This window comes from Hemiscyllium ocellatum, chromosome 30 (assembly GCF_020745735.1).
Source record: "Hemiscyllium ocellatum isolate sHemOce1 chromosome 30, sHemOce1.pat.X.cur, whole genome shotgun sequence".
NCBI classification, from domain to species: Eukaryota; Metazoa; Chordata; class Chondrichthyes; order Orectolobiformes; family Hemiscylliidae; genus Hemiscyllium; species Hemiscyllium ocellatum.
Window position 1 is genome coordinate 53,579,564 of NC_083430.1, and position 16,508 is coordinate 53,596,071.

The window sequence follows — 16,508 nt, forward strand, 5'->3', positions numbered from 1 at the left end:
TGGGGGAATTAACCTTACTACTCTCTGAGTAAAGAAACTACCTCTGACATCTGTCTTATACCTATCTCTCCTCACTTTAAAGTTGTGTCCCCTCGTGTTTGCCGTCCCCATACTTGGAAAAAGGCTCTCCCTGTACATCCTATCTAACCCTCTAATTATCTTGTATGTCTCTATAATTATTTTGGGGGAAAAAACCATTGTTAATTTATGACTGTGATGTTATATCAATTTTGTATTGAAGAGATTGTTTTTTTTCTTGTGTGCTATGGCTTTCTGTTTAATGGATAATTGATTATTATTGGGGATATTGGTGAATTATTCCAATGTGTGAGTCAAATGTCCCATATGTCATCAGAAACACAAAGGGTAATGTTACTGTGTGAATGTGTTATCAAATAAATGAGCTATTGTGACTGAGAAAGGAGCCCCTGAAAACCAATAAAGTCGCCCTGTAAATTAAAATGTAGCCCACACAAAAACAAATCTCAAGAGGAACCCTCAAGAAAATTATATCGACCCCATTTCGATAAATGCATTTAGCCATAGTTTCCAGCAAAGGCTGTTCAAAAGTAACAGAATAGTCTTGGGCCACTGAGTGATTATTGACCCAATTTTAATGGCTGTTTTGGATTTCATTTTGTTTAAAGGAGGAGAAGGGGGCCTTTGATTCAAATCCAACAATCTCCTGTGAACAATGACCAGTTATATGAGGTTAAACCAGATACAATGACCAGTTATATGAGGTTAAACCAGATACAATGAGAAATCAATGCCCTTGGTATAAAAGACTGGGGATGGAGAAAATGGGAAAAGACCAGATGATGTGTTGTCTGACAACATGAGAGGAGACCATGAGGACAGCTTTGTTTATGAAATCCCAAGGAAACATTCCATGCCCTTGCACTGGGCCAGAGCTGTTCTTATTCATTGAGCCGTGTATGGTTCCCCTGGTGAGGAGTGTTAGGATTGTTTCACAAAAAAGGAAAACTGAAACATTGGAATGAGCGATGGATTGAACTACATTACAGCTGTACCCTGTCACTAAACAGTGGTGGAGAAGGAAAATCTTTGAAAGAAAAGATACTGCAGCTTCCTTCCATTTCTCCCAACCAATGGAGATAATATGGAAAATGGAGGGAAAGTCTAACCAGCCTTAAGGGTCTTCTTTACTCAAATCGGATCTGAGGAGCATCTTCCTGCTCACACTGTGCTCTGACTAAATCCTGTTCAAACTCCTTAACTTATACCATTATTTTACAAACCTCTCAGCTCAAAGAACAATTTCAATATTATCATCCCTCGTGTTAATGAACTGTTTTGAACTCTGCAATTCTCTGACTATATGTGTACATTCATCATTTCAGTGAAATCTCTTTCCTCTTCCCACAGTCATTTTTAACTTTGTTTTCACATTCAAAATGTTTTTTGCGAGTGGATGAATCACATTTCCAACTCCCTTGTAGCTGATCCAATCCCAGGAGCATTAGCTCAAATACAGGACAATAATTTTTTTTTTAATTAATTCTGCTAAATTCACCTTGAAGGCATGAAGTTGGGGTCCTCCTAGAAATTGAATAAGATGTGAAGAACTTTGTGTGGTACATGTGTAAGAAATCTGATGTGTTACTGACTGGATGGAACGCAAGTACTTCTGATGATGACCTTAAATTGAGCCAAAGGTCATGAGACGCTGTTTTATGATGTTCTGAGTCAAAAATCCGGTCCTCCACACTTGCCTCATGATGCAGCATCAGCATGGTGCTATGAAGTTGATTCCAAAGAGCCATGCAGTTATCTTGTGATCCTCTATTCTTAGCAACACCATGGAATGAAACTTAAGGAAACCCTACCATTTCCATTTAAATAGCTATGACAAACTGTTAGTTAATTAGTGTGGTCATCAAAAATAAGTGGCAAGAACTTGATGACCCTGTTTGTGACACTAAAATAAAAGGAAGGATACAGACTGATATTTCACTTGATCTCTGCAAATGATCCCAAAAAATGGGCTAAATGACATGCCTTACTGCAGAGCGAATAATAACTTTGCCAAACTATAGGCCAGCGCTTTCTTCAGTAAATTATTCTCACTGACATTAATTCTCCATGCTCACTGAAGGCTGAAAATTACTCTTAGCAATTTCCAAATAATTGTTTAGCATCTTGCTGAATTTTTCTGCTGTTTGAACAGAAATGTTCAGCCCAAGTCAGGAGGGTGATGGAATACTCCCCACTTGCCTGGATGTGTACAGCTCCATCAACACTCAAGAAGCTTGACACCATCCAGGACAAAGCCACCCACTTGGTCGGTACAACATCCACTAGCATCTACTTCCTCCACCACCAACATTCAGGAGCAGCGCTGTGTACTATCTACAAGGTGCACTACAGAAATTCACCAAAGATTCTTAGACAGCACCTTCCAAACCCACAACCACTTCCAAGTAAAGGGACAAGGGCAATAGATACATGGGAACACCCACTACCTGCAACTACTCCACCAAGCCACTCACCATCCTGACTTGGTAATATGTTGTCATCGTGTCACTGGGTCAAAATATTGGAATTCCCTCCCTAACAGCATTGTGGGTCAGCCGACAGCACATGGACTGCAGCATTCACACTGTTTTTTGTGATTTACATGATCTGGAGGAAGGTGTAGGTGGTCTGATGAGCAAGTTTGCAATTCAAGAAGGCAGTGCACCCCCACCTTCTCAAGGGGCAGTCAGGAATGGGCAATAAATGCTGGGCCCAGCCAGTGACACTCACATCCCATTAGTCAGTTAAAACATGGTTTAAAACATTGCTCCATTAGTCTGAAAGAAATTCTGGCTTTTCTTTGTGGAGATGGGAGTAGGGATTCAGAAACAGCACTTATTTTTTATTTCAAAAATATACTTTATTCATAAAATAATTTGATGGTCTGTACAATTGGTCATGCCATACATATGTAAACATTTACATACAGAGATCAGAAGTTATCCTTTGTATATACAGGTCTGTATGTTTATCAATCATATATCCATATATTTAGCTGAGGTGTCAGCGGAGCTCAAATGACTGCGTGGGCCCCCTGTTCTTCTTTAGGCAGGTAGACCTTACATGGTGGTCTTTCCCCACCACGCCTTGGCGACAGCTGCCCCAAGCTTCAGCGCATCCCTCAACGCATAGTCCTGGACCTTGGAATGTGCCAGTCTACAGCACTCAGTCAGGGTCAACTCCTTCAGCTGGAAGATCAACAGGTTTCGGACCGCCCAGAGAGCGTCCCTCACCGAGTTGATGATCCTCCAGGCGCAGTTGCTGTTCGTCTCGGTGTGCGTCCCGGGGAACAGGCCGTAGAGCACGGAATCCCGTGTCACGGCGCTGCTCGGGACGAACCTCGACAAACACCACAGCATTCCTTTCCAGACATCTTCTGCATAGGCACATTCCAGAAGGAGGTGTGTGACAGTCTCGTCCCTCTCCCCCCGCAGCCGCTTCGAGGGCAGAGTGCGGTGCGGCTGAGAGTCCGGGCGTGCATAAAGAATCTCACAGGCAGAGCCCTTCTCACCACCAGCCAAGCCATGTTTTTGTGCTTGATGGAAAGTTCTGATGATGAGGCATTCTGCCAAATGACTTTGACAGTCTGCTCAGGGAACCACTTGATAGGATCCGCCCTCTCCTTTTCCCGAAGGGTCTCAAGGACACTATGTGCTGACCACTTCCTCATGGACTTGTGGTCAAAGGCATTTTTCTTCATAAATTTCTCCACGAAGGACAGGTGATACGGAACGGTCCAACTACTCGGAGCGTTCCGCGGCAGCGAGGCCAGGCCCATCCTTCGCAACACCAGGGACAGGTAGAACCTCATTACGTAGTGACACTTGGTGTTTGCATACCTGGGATCCACGCACAGCTTGATGCAGCCACATACAAAGGTGGCCATCAGGGTGAGGGTGACATTGGGTGTATTTTTTCCCCCGTTTCCCAGATCTTTATACCTCGAGTCCCTTCAGACCCGGTCCATCTTTGATCTCCATATAAATTGGAAGATGGCCCGGGTGACTGCAGCAGCACAGATTCTGGGAATAGACCAGACCTGTGCCACGTACAACAGCAATGACAGTGCCTCACATCTGATGACCAGGTTTTTTCCCACGATGGAGAGTGACCATAGCTTCTATCTGCCCAGTTTCTGCCTCACTTTACTGATACGCTCCTCCCAAGAATTGGCGCACGCTCCAGCCCCCCCGAACTAAATACCCAGCACCTTCAGGTGGTCAGTCCTTACGGTGGAGGGGATTGAGGATTGGTCGGCCCAGTTTCTGAAGAGCATGGCCTCGCTCTTGCCTCGGTTTACCTTGGGCCCCCAAGGCCCATTTGAACTGGTCAAATGTGCATGGACAGCGGATCTGAGCAGAAAATGGCGGCATCGCCCATGTACACGGAGGCCTGAACCTGCAGGCCCCCGCAGCCAGGAATAGTCACCCCTCTCAGGCTCACTTCCTTCCTGATAGTCTCGGCAAATGGCTCTATGCAGCACACAAACAAGGCAAGAGAGAGAGGGCAGCCCTGCCTGACTCCAGCTCTGACTGGGAAGCTATCTGATTCCCACCCATTGATTGAGACTGCACTGACAATGTTGGTGTAGAGCAGTCTGATCCAATTGCAGATTCCCTCCCCAAAGTCCATTTTGGAGAGAACATCTCTCATATACCTGTGTGATATCCTGTCAAAGGCTTTCTCCTGGTCCAGGCTGATCAGGCAGGTGTCCAACCCTCTGTCCTGCACGTAGGCGATTGTATCCCTGAGGAGTGCGAGACTCTCAGCGATCTTCCTGCCTGGTACAGCACAGGTTTGGTCAGGGTGAATCACCGACCCCAGAGCAGACCTGACCCGGTTGGCGATTACCTTTGATAGAATTTTGTAGTCCACATTCAATGGTGAGATTGGTCTCCAATTTTTGAGTTCCTCCTTCTCCCCCTTCTGCTTGTAGATGAGGGTAATGATGCCTTTCCTCATGGATTCACTCATGGTACCTGCCCGAAGCATACTGACATCCACTTCCAGCAGGTCCTGGCCAATCAAGTCCCACAGAGCGGAATAGAGCTCGACCGGTAAGCCGTCGCTTCGGGGAGTTTTATTCTTTTCGAAGGAACCGAGGGCCTTGGTCAGCTTGTCCAGAGACAGCGACTGGTCCAGCCTCTCACGTGTTCTGTAATAGAGGAGAGGAACGACTGGGAGGCCGCGCTGTCGGTCGGCTTTAAGTCATACAGACTGGCATAGAAGGATTTACTGATCCTCATGACGTCAGCCTGAGATGACGTTGTCGAGCCATCTGCTTCCTTCAGGCTGCTGAGCACAGAGCTCTCTTTGTGCACCTTCTGGAAGAAGAAACGTGAGCACGTCTCGTCCTGCTCCACCGAGCGGACCCTGGACCGGAAGATTATCTTGGAGGCCTCTGAGACAAAGAGTGAGGCTTGCTTGGAGATCCTCCGTGACATCAACCCTCAACGTCTGCAGCAGGAACAGGTTCTGCATACTTTCCTGGAGCTGGGACAGTTTTCCCAGCCTCTCCCTTGCCTCCTGAACACCTTTGAGGATGAAGACCCTCTTGATGTTCCCTTTTACTGTTTCCCACCAGTCCGCTGGGGACTCAAAGAGGGGCTTCACGGGGTTTTCCAACCTGTGTAGTCCCTCTTGAGCTCCTCAATGTTTTCCAGGGTCAACAGCTTTGTGTTCAGCTTCCACGTTCCCTTATTAGCCCACTGCTCGTCCTGCAGGTGACAGTTGGCCAGCTGGAGGCAGTGGTCAGAGATGAACACCAGCTTGACATTGGTGGATCTGACTGAGAGCATGTACCTTTATGATGTTTAACCATGTTCACTCCCTCAAGAACTAAACAACTGACTCGTCATGTTAGTAAGTTTAAATCTTCAACTGGTGGTCTCACTGTCCCCGGTCAATTAGAGCTAAGGTGGAGTCCCAGAGCGTGGGGTATTGAGTTTCATGTAAATCATCGTGATAAAAAGTCAAGGAGAATTCATTAGTCTGGAATGAACAAGTAAAGAGACTGCACTTAGGCATGACACTAGGCAGCTGTGCATAATGACCCACTATATAAATCAAGGAGTGTTATAATACATAAGGAATTGAAGATAGAAGTAAGGAACCATCAGCCTCAGGGATAGTGTATGCAAACACCTGCAGCTGAGTGTCTCAATGGGCAGGTTGCAGTGTGGACTTGAAGCACAAAATAAAGCAATTTACTTATGCCAATGAATACTAAGCATTATGTTTTCCTAACAAGAAAATATAGCTTTCAAAGGCTCGCTTACTAAAAATTATTATAATATTAGAAATTGTTGCCAAACAGTGTCCAGACTACTGTTCAGTCAATCCCAAATGTTTTGTAAGAAGGTGTGACATTTACCTTTCTTTTTTTTTCCCAGGTAGCCTAGTTGATTTTCTGAAGACCCCTGTAGGATCAAAACTCAGCATAATAAAGCTCATTGATATGGCAGCACAGGTGAGTTGCTAGCACTGGGTGTGACTGCACATAGAACTGGAACAGAGAAAATGCTGGGAAGGAACACCAGCCCTGTCACTGTCTGGAAGCAGGAAGAGCTGCCACATCGGGAACAACTCTGCTGGATATTACATGCTGAAGCATTCAGCTATCTTCACTCTGAGCATAAACCCACCAAGTTACTGCATTTCCAACATTGTTTCATATTGATCCAGATTTTTCACATTCAGTTTTGCTTTCTCCCTGTGTAATTTTAGGATTGATTTGAACAACCTTGAGGAGATGTTTGCACCTGATCTATATTTCAACAATGCTTTCTCTGTAGAGAGGACCTTAGGTGTTGCTGTTTATAAAATACTAGCATTTCTAGTGTCTGCGACATTAAATAGGCTAAAGGGAAGTCAGTTGGATTTCACGATGATTGGGGATGAACAATATGTTACCAATAAAAACCCAAACAATTGCATGCTAAGCATCATGAAGAATCTTAACCACATCCCGTTGCACATTGAAATGTTAACTAAAACTAGGTAAACCTACCAACGCTTACCACACCCGCAATAATGTGCTCTTGTTTCAGAAGCATATCGCAAAGAAACATGCAGTAGGTTAAAGACATCCAGTCTCTATGTGGTACGTGAAAATTCAGAAAGCAACCAAAACAGCATCTGCACAGAATGAGTGCAGCAATCCATCAGAATATGACAGAGCTTAAACCCCAGGTTGAGCTGATTGCTGTCTGTGTCTTATCTTACTTTCAAGCGGGATAGGTTTCAACTTTGGTCATGAAGCTCTCACACCTTGGTTTGTACTGTGGCACAGGAAAAGGACAAAATAGATCTAAAAGCCATGTTGTTACTGATGTTTGAACAATGGCTCTAAAAGTGGATAGACATAAAATCATTGAAATGTAATTTAGTTTGTTAACAAGTGAACACTAATTTCCAATAAAGATACTCATCTTAGAAATGTTTAAGGAAAGGGAAAGGGTGTGAAACTGACGACCAATGTCTGATCAATGTCTGAGACTGGGGTCTAAGGCTGCTATCAGTTATCTGGTATTTAACAGGTCACACCCTCCCACATGCAGAATAAAACTTTACATTCATGGAAACCAAGAGCAGATTTTGATAATGCGTGTTAATGCTCTGTTGCTGTGAATTATTTACAGCCACAGAATCATAGAGATGTACAGCATGGAAATAGACTCTTCAGTCCAACTCATCCATACTGACCAGATATCACAACCCAATCTAGTCCCACCTGCCAGCACCCAGCCCATATCCCTCTTAGCCTTTCCTGTTCATATACCCATCCAGATGCCTTTTAAATGCTGTAATTGTTACCAGCCTCCACCACTTCCTCTGCAGCTCATTCCATACACACACAACCCTCTGCTTGAAAAAGTTGCCCCTTAAGTCCCTTTTATATCTCTCCCCGCTCACCCTAAACCTATGGCCTCTAGTTTTGGACTCCCCCACCCCAGGGAAAAGACTTTGTCTATTTATCCTATCCATGTCCCTCATAATTTTGTAAACCTCTATAAGGTCACCCCTCAGCCTCTGACGCTCCAGGGAAAACAGCCCCAGCCTGTTCAGTCTCTCCCTATAGCTCAAATCCTCCAACCCTGGCAACATCCTTGTAAATCTTTTCTGAACCCTTTCAAGTTTCACAACATCTTTCCGATAGGAAGAAGACGAGAATTACATGCAATATTCCAACAGTGGCCTAACCAATGTCCTGTACAGACGCAATATGACCTCCCAACTCCTATACTCAATACTCTGACCAATAAAGAAAAGCATACCAAATGCCTTCTTCACTATCCTATCTACTTGCAACTCTACTTCCTGAAAGAAGATGCACTATGCTATTAATCAGGCTGTCTTGGTCTCTTTGAGTAAAATAACCAAAGTGAAAGGTACAAACTGAGTATTCTTGAGCTGAACCAATAACCTGAGCTGAGGGACAATTATTTTAGAATGAAATAATGGTGAACTAACAGTTAATTAATTAAGGTCTCACTTGTGTTCATTAAAACTTGAAAGATATTTTACCTTGTGTGGAGAGCTATGAAACCACGGTTTCCTTGTGAAAAGGAGTTCCCAACAGAATTCCTGTACAGGCATGTATAAACGTGGATCAGGATGATTTCCCTGCAATCAGGAGAATAGGTGCAATGGGGTTGGCCAAAACGAATTGTCAAAGGCTTGTGTGTAATATTGGCCCATTCAATAGGATGAAAAGATCTCTGGTGGAGTTTCTTAGTAATAGAAGCAGGAGTAGGCCATTTGGCCCTTTGACCCTGCTCCACCATTCATTAAGATCATGGCTGTTCTATCCATCGTCTCAGCTCCTCCTACCTGCATTATCCCCATGACCCTTAATTCCCCTACCATGCAAAAACCCATCCAACTGTGTCTTGAATATATTTAATGAAGCTGCCTCGACTGCTTCCTTGGGTTAAGAATTCCATAGATTCACCACTCTCTGGGAAAAGCAGGTCCTCCTCATCTCTGTCGTAAATCTACTCCCCCTAATCTTGAGGCCATATCCCCTAGTCCTAGTGTCACCCACCAGTGGAAACAACTTGCCTGGCTCTCTCTTATCTATCCCTTTCATAATTTTAAATGTCTCTATAAGATCACCTCTCATTCTAACAAGTACAGTCCCAAGTGGCTCAACCTCCCCTCCCTGGGTAACCCCCACATCGCTGGAATCAACCTCGTGAACTTCCTATGCACTGCCTCCAAAGCCCATATATCCTTCTTCAAGGAAGGAGACCAGCACTGTGTACAATACTCCGAGTGTGCCCTCACCAACACCTTGTACAATTGCAGCAGAACCCCCCTGCTCTTAAATTCAATCACTCTAGCAATGAAAGCCAATATTCTGTTGGCCTTCCTGATTACCTGTTACACCTGCAGATCAACTTTTAGCAATTCATGTATGAACACTCCGAAGTCCCTCTGCACAATAACATGCTACAATCTTTCACCATTTAAATAATACTCTGATCTGCTATTTTTACTTCCAAAGTGGATAACCTCCCATTTACCAACATTGTGCTCCATCTGCCGACTCACTTCACCGATCTAAATCTCTCTGCAGACCCTCCACATCCCCTGTACAGTTTGCCTTTCCACTCAGTTTAGTGTTACCATCAAACTTGGATATGCTGCACTTGGTCTCCTCCTCCAAACCATTGATATACATCATGAACATTGCAGGCCCAACACTGACCCATGTGGCACCCCACTCACCACTGATCTCCAACCCGAGAAACACCCATTTATTCCAACTCTCTGCTTTCTATTGGTTAACCAGTCCTCCATCCATGCTAGTATATTTCCTGTAACTCCATGCATTCTTATCTTATGGATGAGTCTTTCATGTGGCATGTTATTGAATGCCTTCTGAAAATGCAAGTATATAACATCCACCTGCTCCCCTCCATCTACTGCATTTGTTATATCCTCAAGAACCCCAGTAAGCTTGTCAAACATGACCTTCTCTTCCTGAATCCATGCTGCTTCTGCCTAATGAAACCCTTTCCATCCAGATGTCTCACTATTTCTTCTTCAATGATAGCCTCCATCATTTTCCTAACTACAGAAGTTAAGGTAACTGGCCGATAGTTGATAGCATCCCCAGAAGCTGAAGTCTTGCTTCAGGAGCTGAGGGTTGAGGAAGGTGAGTTCACGACGAGGCCAAACAGGTTGATAACCCCCAAATCCTTCCCATGAGCACCAGCAGCAGGCAGTAAGAGCAGGAGGAATGCCAGCTCAACCATGGGATGGAACAAAACCTGGAGATTCTGCTGTCACTATCTGTCCATATCTCCAAGCCATAACATGCTATAAAAGTTTATGTTGCTATAACAACGCAAGGAGCTGTTGTGGCTCAGTGTGCTAAGTTGCTGTTGTGGATCCAGTTGGTGCCAACAGCTCAGGGTGTGATTTCCCCTTTCCATCTGGACTCGGGACCTGCCTCCTTGTCATCCTAATGGAGGAGGTTTTGGGTTCAGACCTGTCTTCACCCAGAGAATGCAGGAAGAAAAAATTTGGCAGAGAAAGCTTGTATTAAGTAAAAAGGTGAATATCCTTCTCAGACCACATACACATAGGATAATTATCTTGCTTCTACAAGTATAGTTATCATGGAATTTAACAAGTAATGATATGAGTTTTGAAAAGTTTCAATGTATATCAGATTGTCTGTTGAATGAGAACATAGTGTGTAAAAAATTCACTTCAGCTGGTGATAGAGAATGCTCTTGGATTAGGAAATAGTTCTGTGGGTTTGTCAGATTTCCTGCAGACACACAAACGGTAGTTTTGCTAAAACACCCAAAGCGGCGTTGACACCTGTCAACAATCCTTTGTAAACTGCATGATAACTCCTTCAAATGTACCATAGTACAGTAAGCAATCCTCAAGTCCATTTTGTGTTCCTACGAAACTGCATGGTATGAGGGCAGTGGTCATGTTGTTGCTACATGATTAACTACATCAGCTGAATGACCTGATAGGATTATCCGGAGAACATGTAACATGGCAAAATATCTCATTCGGTTGGTTTATGAATTAAGCATAAAAGATCTAGGAAAAAGAAAAGACAAAACCATTTCATTTTTAAAAATTTGGAAACAATTGAATTTTCATAAAAACCTAACTGTTATTTGAGGTCACGTTAAAGAAAGAAATCAGCTTCATATCCTTATCCAGCCTTCACATGATTCCAGTCCCAATCTGCCATAGTTGACTCTGTAACAGCCTTCTGAAGTGATATATTCAATCTAGGCCCCGTGAAATACCTCAGCCATTTAATAAAATCATACCTGATCTGTTTGTGACCTCAACTTTGCTTTTCTTTCTCCACAATTTGAATTTATTGTCAATCTATTGTCAGCCTTCAAAATGTTCAATGACCTAGACCAATTGTTCATTGGGAAAAGAGTTTCTTAGAATTGAGAGACAAAGATTCTCCTCATCTCTGTCCTACATGGGTGAACACATTTAATCTGCTAGTTCTAGCCCATTTCAGAAGGCAAATCAGCTTTTCAGATCCCTCGGGATCTTGTATATTTCAATATGAAGACTTCTCATTCTTCTAAGCTCCAATGATACAGGCCGCACAGACTCATCGTCTCCCTGTGAGGTCACTGACGAAGCAAGTCAATCAGTTCAGTGCAATTAGGAATGGGTAATAAATAGAGACCTTGCCAGTGATATCCAATCTGAGAATTTTATCCTTAAAGTATGGATTCCACTTTGCCAAAGAGAAAAAATGCATTCAGCAAGTTACAGAATATTTGAAAAAATTCAGCATTATTAATTATAAACTGCTACTGGCATGCAGTGTAAATAGTGTGGAATGTACTCACTATGAATAAGTATGTTAGATAGCATCAATCAACACAGTAAATAGGTCATTGCATCAACTCTTAAGACATTATGAAGTAAATCAGTCTTATTTGTTGTATATTGGGTCATTAATATTACTATTCCTGTGAATGGTTAAACTATATTTGTTTAAGGTGACGGTTTAACGAGGGTAGTTAGGGTATAGAGCCTCATGGGATTGGGAAAGGTTCTGAATGCAATTAATTTCACTGTAAAGAACAGGGCAGCAATAATGCGCTATCCTGGCTTTTGAGATACGTCTTTGATAAAGTGTTGATTTGGACATTTATTTTTATCTGATCTACACAGGAGAGGGAATTAGGTGCTCAAGAAAGTGGGATCAAGGATTGGGCAAAGTTGGCTGAAAAGCATGAGAAATTACTAACACCACATCAACCACAGGGACTTTGCTCAAAGTGAAAACTCAAAGCTAGCATCTTGAATAAACCCTTCAAAGAGTGACTTTAATATAGCTAAATATATGATCAAAAAATAACTTTTTCATCAAAGTTCATACTTCCGCTTTTCTTTATATCGGTAAAAATTTTAATATCAATTAAAATTCAATTCAAAATCCGCAGCTGGTTTGAACTTTTTAAAACTGCTCACATTACAGGCACATTATTTGGGATTAAGGTTCTTAATGTCATTTTAATCTCTCACTGTATCAATCTATTTTATGACATTCTTCTGCAGATTGCTGAGGGAATGGCCTTTATTGAAAGAAAAAATTATATCCATCGAGATCTTCGTGCAGCGAATATCCTGGTTTCTGAAGAACTCTACTGCAAGATTGCTGACTTTGGTCTGGCCCGTCTTATTGAAGACAATGAGTATACAGCAAGGGAAGGTAGGAACTAGCTCAGGGAGAATCGGTGCAAGGGTGGCTCTTCATTTAAATTGAGGAAGACAATGCTAAAAATTAAATATCTTAATTTTATACTTTCCACAGAATCAGGACAAAATGCATAAAGTGTTTGTAAACAGATGGGAGGTCACACGAATGTATGGTTAAAACCTTAGAGTAGACATTTGCTGTATACTTAAATCAGCTTCTAAACATAAAAGGTCATCATGTGGACTGAGGAATGATGTTACTAATCGTACCAAAACCTGACCATTTATCGAAGGGGCAAGAACAGAAATTGCTGAAAAAGCTCAGCAGGTCTGGTAGCAACTGTGGAGACAAATCAGAGTTGATGTTTTGGGTCCAGTGACCCTTCCTCAGAACTGATTTCTTTCCACAGATACGGCAGACCTGCTGAGTTTTTCCAGCAATTTCTGTTCGCATTTCTGATTTACAGTATCTGCAGTTCTTTCAGTTTTCATTGATCTGAGGGACTGGTAAACTTGAGGAGATATGGGGGTTGGTTATTTTAGGAAGAGGTCTACTCTTGTTTTCTGGGAAAGAAAGTAATTAGGGAAACTGGAGGTCGCCTTTTTCCATCAAACCTTTACAGCTCCTTGGAACAGCTATTCAATTAGTCCACTTCCTTGCCCTATCTCTCTAGCCTTATAATGTTTTTGTTGCCAATTGAATCTGTTTCCAACACCTTTCAGACAGTGTATTCCTGATCACAACTTACTGCAGAAGACAAAACTTTCTCAAACTTCTTTTGGCAATCATCTTTAAATTGTGACCACGTAGTTAGCATCTTCTGCCACTGGAAACAATTCTTGCTTATTTACTTTGTTAGAAAACAATGTGTTTGTGAACACATCTACCAAAAGCCCCTTGGCCTTCTGCTCTCTAAGGAGGACAATCCCAGCTTCTCCAGGCTCCCTACGTGGGCTGACATGTTTTGCCTTGCACCAATCTCATCAGTCCCCTCTGCTCCCTCTCAGAGGTGTTGACACTCTCCCTAAAGTGTGGTGTCCTGATGTGAACACTAGTTACCTTCAAGTGAGCGTTTCCAGCACAAGGTACCATCAATAAAACTTTCTGCTACAATGGGCTGAATAGCCTCCTTGTGGACTGTGACAGTTGTGAGATTCTGTGATCTTCACATGTGCAGTTGCACCTGTGGTGCACTTGCAAAAGTTGATGAACTTTCAAGTTGCAATTACAAACCACATGTGGACCTTGATGAATTTTAAGGTCATTAGCTCTGAAAAGTTGACTAACTTTAATCACTCAGTATATGTACAGTCTGACTAATTTCGGCACAGTTAAAACAAGCTTTAAATTGAAACATGGAAAAAGGCTCATAGTTGAAATTTTGAGGGCTACTCAGCAAGGCGCCTTACAATGGTGTGTGCATTTCTCTAGCTCCTGGTGATCTTATTTACACTTAAACATTTGCGTTGTTGCTGGATGTGATGTTAGAAGGAATGCTCCAATTTTGTGCATACGCATGTGCATCCAATGATGGCACTGGCTACAAGTGCAGTGTCAATCTAAACCTTCTGAAATGGCTTTTATCTAAAAAGTACAAATATGCATTCGGTACCCTTGACTGAAATTAGGATGGAATGTAGCATAATAGTGCTAGGAGCGCTTATGGCACAGTGCTAATGACCCTCACTCTGGACTAGGAGGGCTGGGATCAAGATCCACCCCACCCCTGTGCCCCAGAGATGCAGATTGAATAGAAATGTCTCACAACAGTTCTGCATTTTAGGCCACATGCTTCCTGGAGTATTTCCTCTGGTTTCTTCCTGCATCTAATAGCTTCAAATGAGCTCATAATGTTGGGCCAGTGAGAGTGAGGTGAATGACACTCATTGGTAATAATATTCAGGGGTGAGGTAAGTGCGTGGGAAAGATCGCGAGTGAAAAGTTGCAAATCTTCGTCATTAACATTGTGAAAACAGCATATGATCCTCAGCCTCCTTATTCAGGAAGAGATTATGTTTATTCAGTGTTTTATACATTAACCTTACCAGTGAAATTAAGCTCTTGTGCAGTGGTAGTGGCTTTACCTCTGGGACAGAAGGCCTGGGCTCAAGTCCTATCTGTGACAGACATGTATAACAATATGTGTAAATTGATTGATTAAAGCTGCTTATGAATGGAGTTAAAAATCACACAACACCAGGTTATAGTCCAATGGGTTTAATTGGAAGCATTAACTTTCAGAGTGCAGTGCTCCGAAAGCTGGTGCTTCCAAATCAACCTGTTGGACCATAACCTGGTGTTGTGTGATTTTTAACTTTGTACACCCCAGTCCAACACCGGCATCTCCACATCTTTCTTATGAATGGGACGATTTCAATCGTTATTGTTTATTTACAAAGAGTAGAAATTAAGTTATGCTATTATGTCTACAAGCCTCCATTAGATAATATGATTAAATGCAAATGATTGCTAATCAAGAGAAACAAAAGCATCAGACGGTTCTGATGGCTGATAAGTTTGCAACAACTTATGTAGAAGAGCTTAAAACCTGGTTTGATTGGTCTCAGTGTCTGTAGTACACCTTCTGGTGGCTGGTCAGGCAGCAGCATAGATCAGCTGGTAAACTGGGAAGAGCAGTCCTCTGATCCTGAACTCTGCACCTCACTGGCTTAAGTTGAGACAATGTATCCTATTTCTTCTCACATCTTTTGCTGCTCCCCTCCCCACTCCCCTCACAGCAGATGATGATGTGTGCACATGTGCAGATTGAAGACAGGTGAATGGGGAAGGAGTCACGTTCTGATCTCCCAGAATGTTTTCTTTGGTCAATGGGAGACTGGTGATGATTCCAGTCATCTCCCAGCCATTCTGAGAGAGTTGGGCAACCCCACCTCTCATCAGACACAATATTCACTCTCAGGCTCCTTGATCCTGGGGGTTAACCCTATTGGCCAGTCAAGTGCCTGAGTGGCAATAGGCCTTCCCAACAAACACCAGCAGATCATCCCCACTGCTCTCTTCCACCCATTGTCTTCATGGTCCATCCCAGCCAATTGAGAGCAATTTGCTGGTCCATGACATTTTTGTAGAAAAGTGGCATCTACCGAAGAACAAGACTGTAAACGTTATACATTAAACTCGGTCGCATGCTCTCATGGTATTTTTCCATTTGTTACTTCGTATAAAACTGGGAAAAATTGAAAAATCCCAAAATTGATGTTATCTTGGTTTAGTGCAGAATTGTAGCTCCAATTTCCAATTGATTATAGATAACAAATTACAGCAAGTGGTGAATTACAGCTGAATGGTGAATTATTGGTTTGAACAATAGCCATCCTTTGTCAGGAATTATTTTCCACTTGAGAACAAATAATAATAGAAGTTGCATTGTTTTCTGTGCTATTCCATGCGAGATTTGACAGTTGTCATAAATCTCCCTGAAACAAAATAAGTTAACAGAGAAATGCAGAGAAATTTCACACAATGTCCACCAGTTCTCCAAAAGGAATTTTAGCCCCACAGAACAATAACAGGACTTTATATTTTATCTTCAGTGATTCATGTTTGAATAATTGTCAAAGTGTGTCATTTCAATTCTGTATCAATGACAGATGTATGTGTGAGACAAAGAACAGGAAATCAGACAATGTCGGAAGGCACAGTAACTCTGTGCAGGAAGCCACTGATAGCTCTTTGATGCAATGTTCTGGTAAAGATCTAAATATCCAACTAACATGCAGACTTCCAGATATGCACT

At 42.6% G+C, this 16,508-nt stretch overlaps 1 protein-coding gene across 3 annotated transcripts in view; it reads left to right on the forward strand.

Annotated features, from left to right (window-relative positions):
- Positions 1-16,508, forward strand: part of LOC132830112 (proto-oncogene tyrosine-protein kinase LCK-like) — a 132,559-nt gene that overhangs the window by 104,223 nt on the left and 11,828 nt on the right. For all 3 annotated transcript variants that reach the window (XM_060847599.1, XM_060847600.1, XM_060847598.1), the window contains exons 10-11: positions 6,432-6,508; positions 12,610-12,763. In XM_060847599.1, the coding sequence (XP_060703582.1) occupies positions 6,432-6,508; positions 12,610-12,763 (231 nt within the window). The remainder of the gene's footprint in view (positions 1-6,431; positions 6,509-12,609; positions 12,764-16,508) is intronic.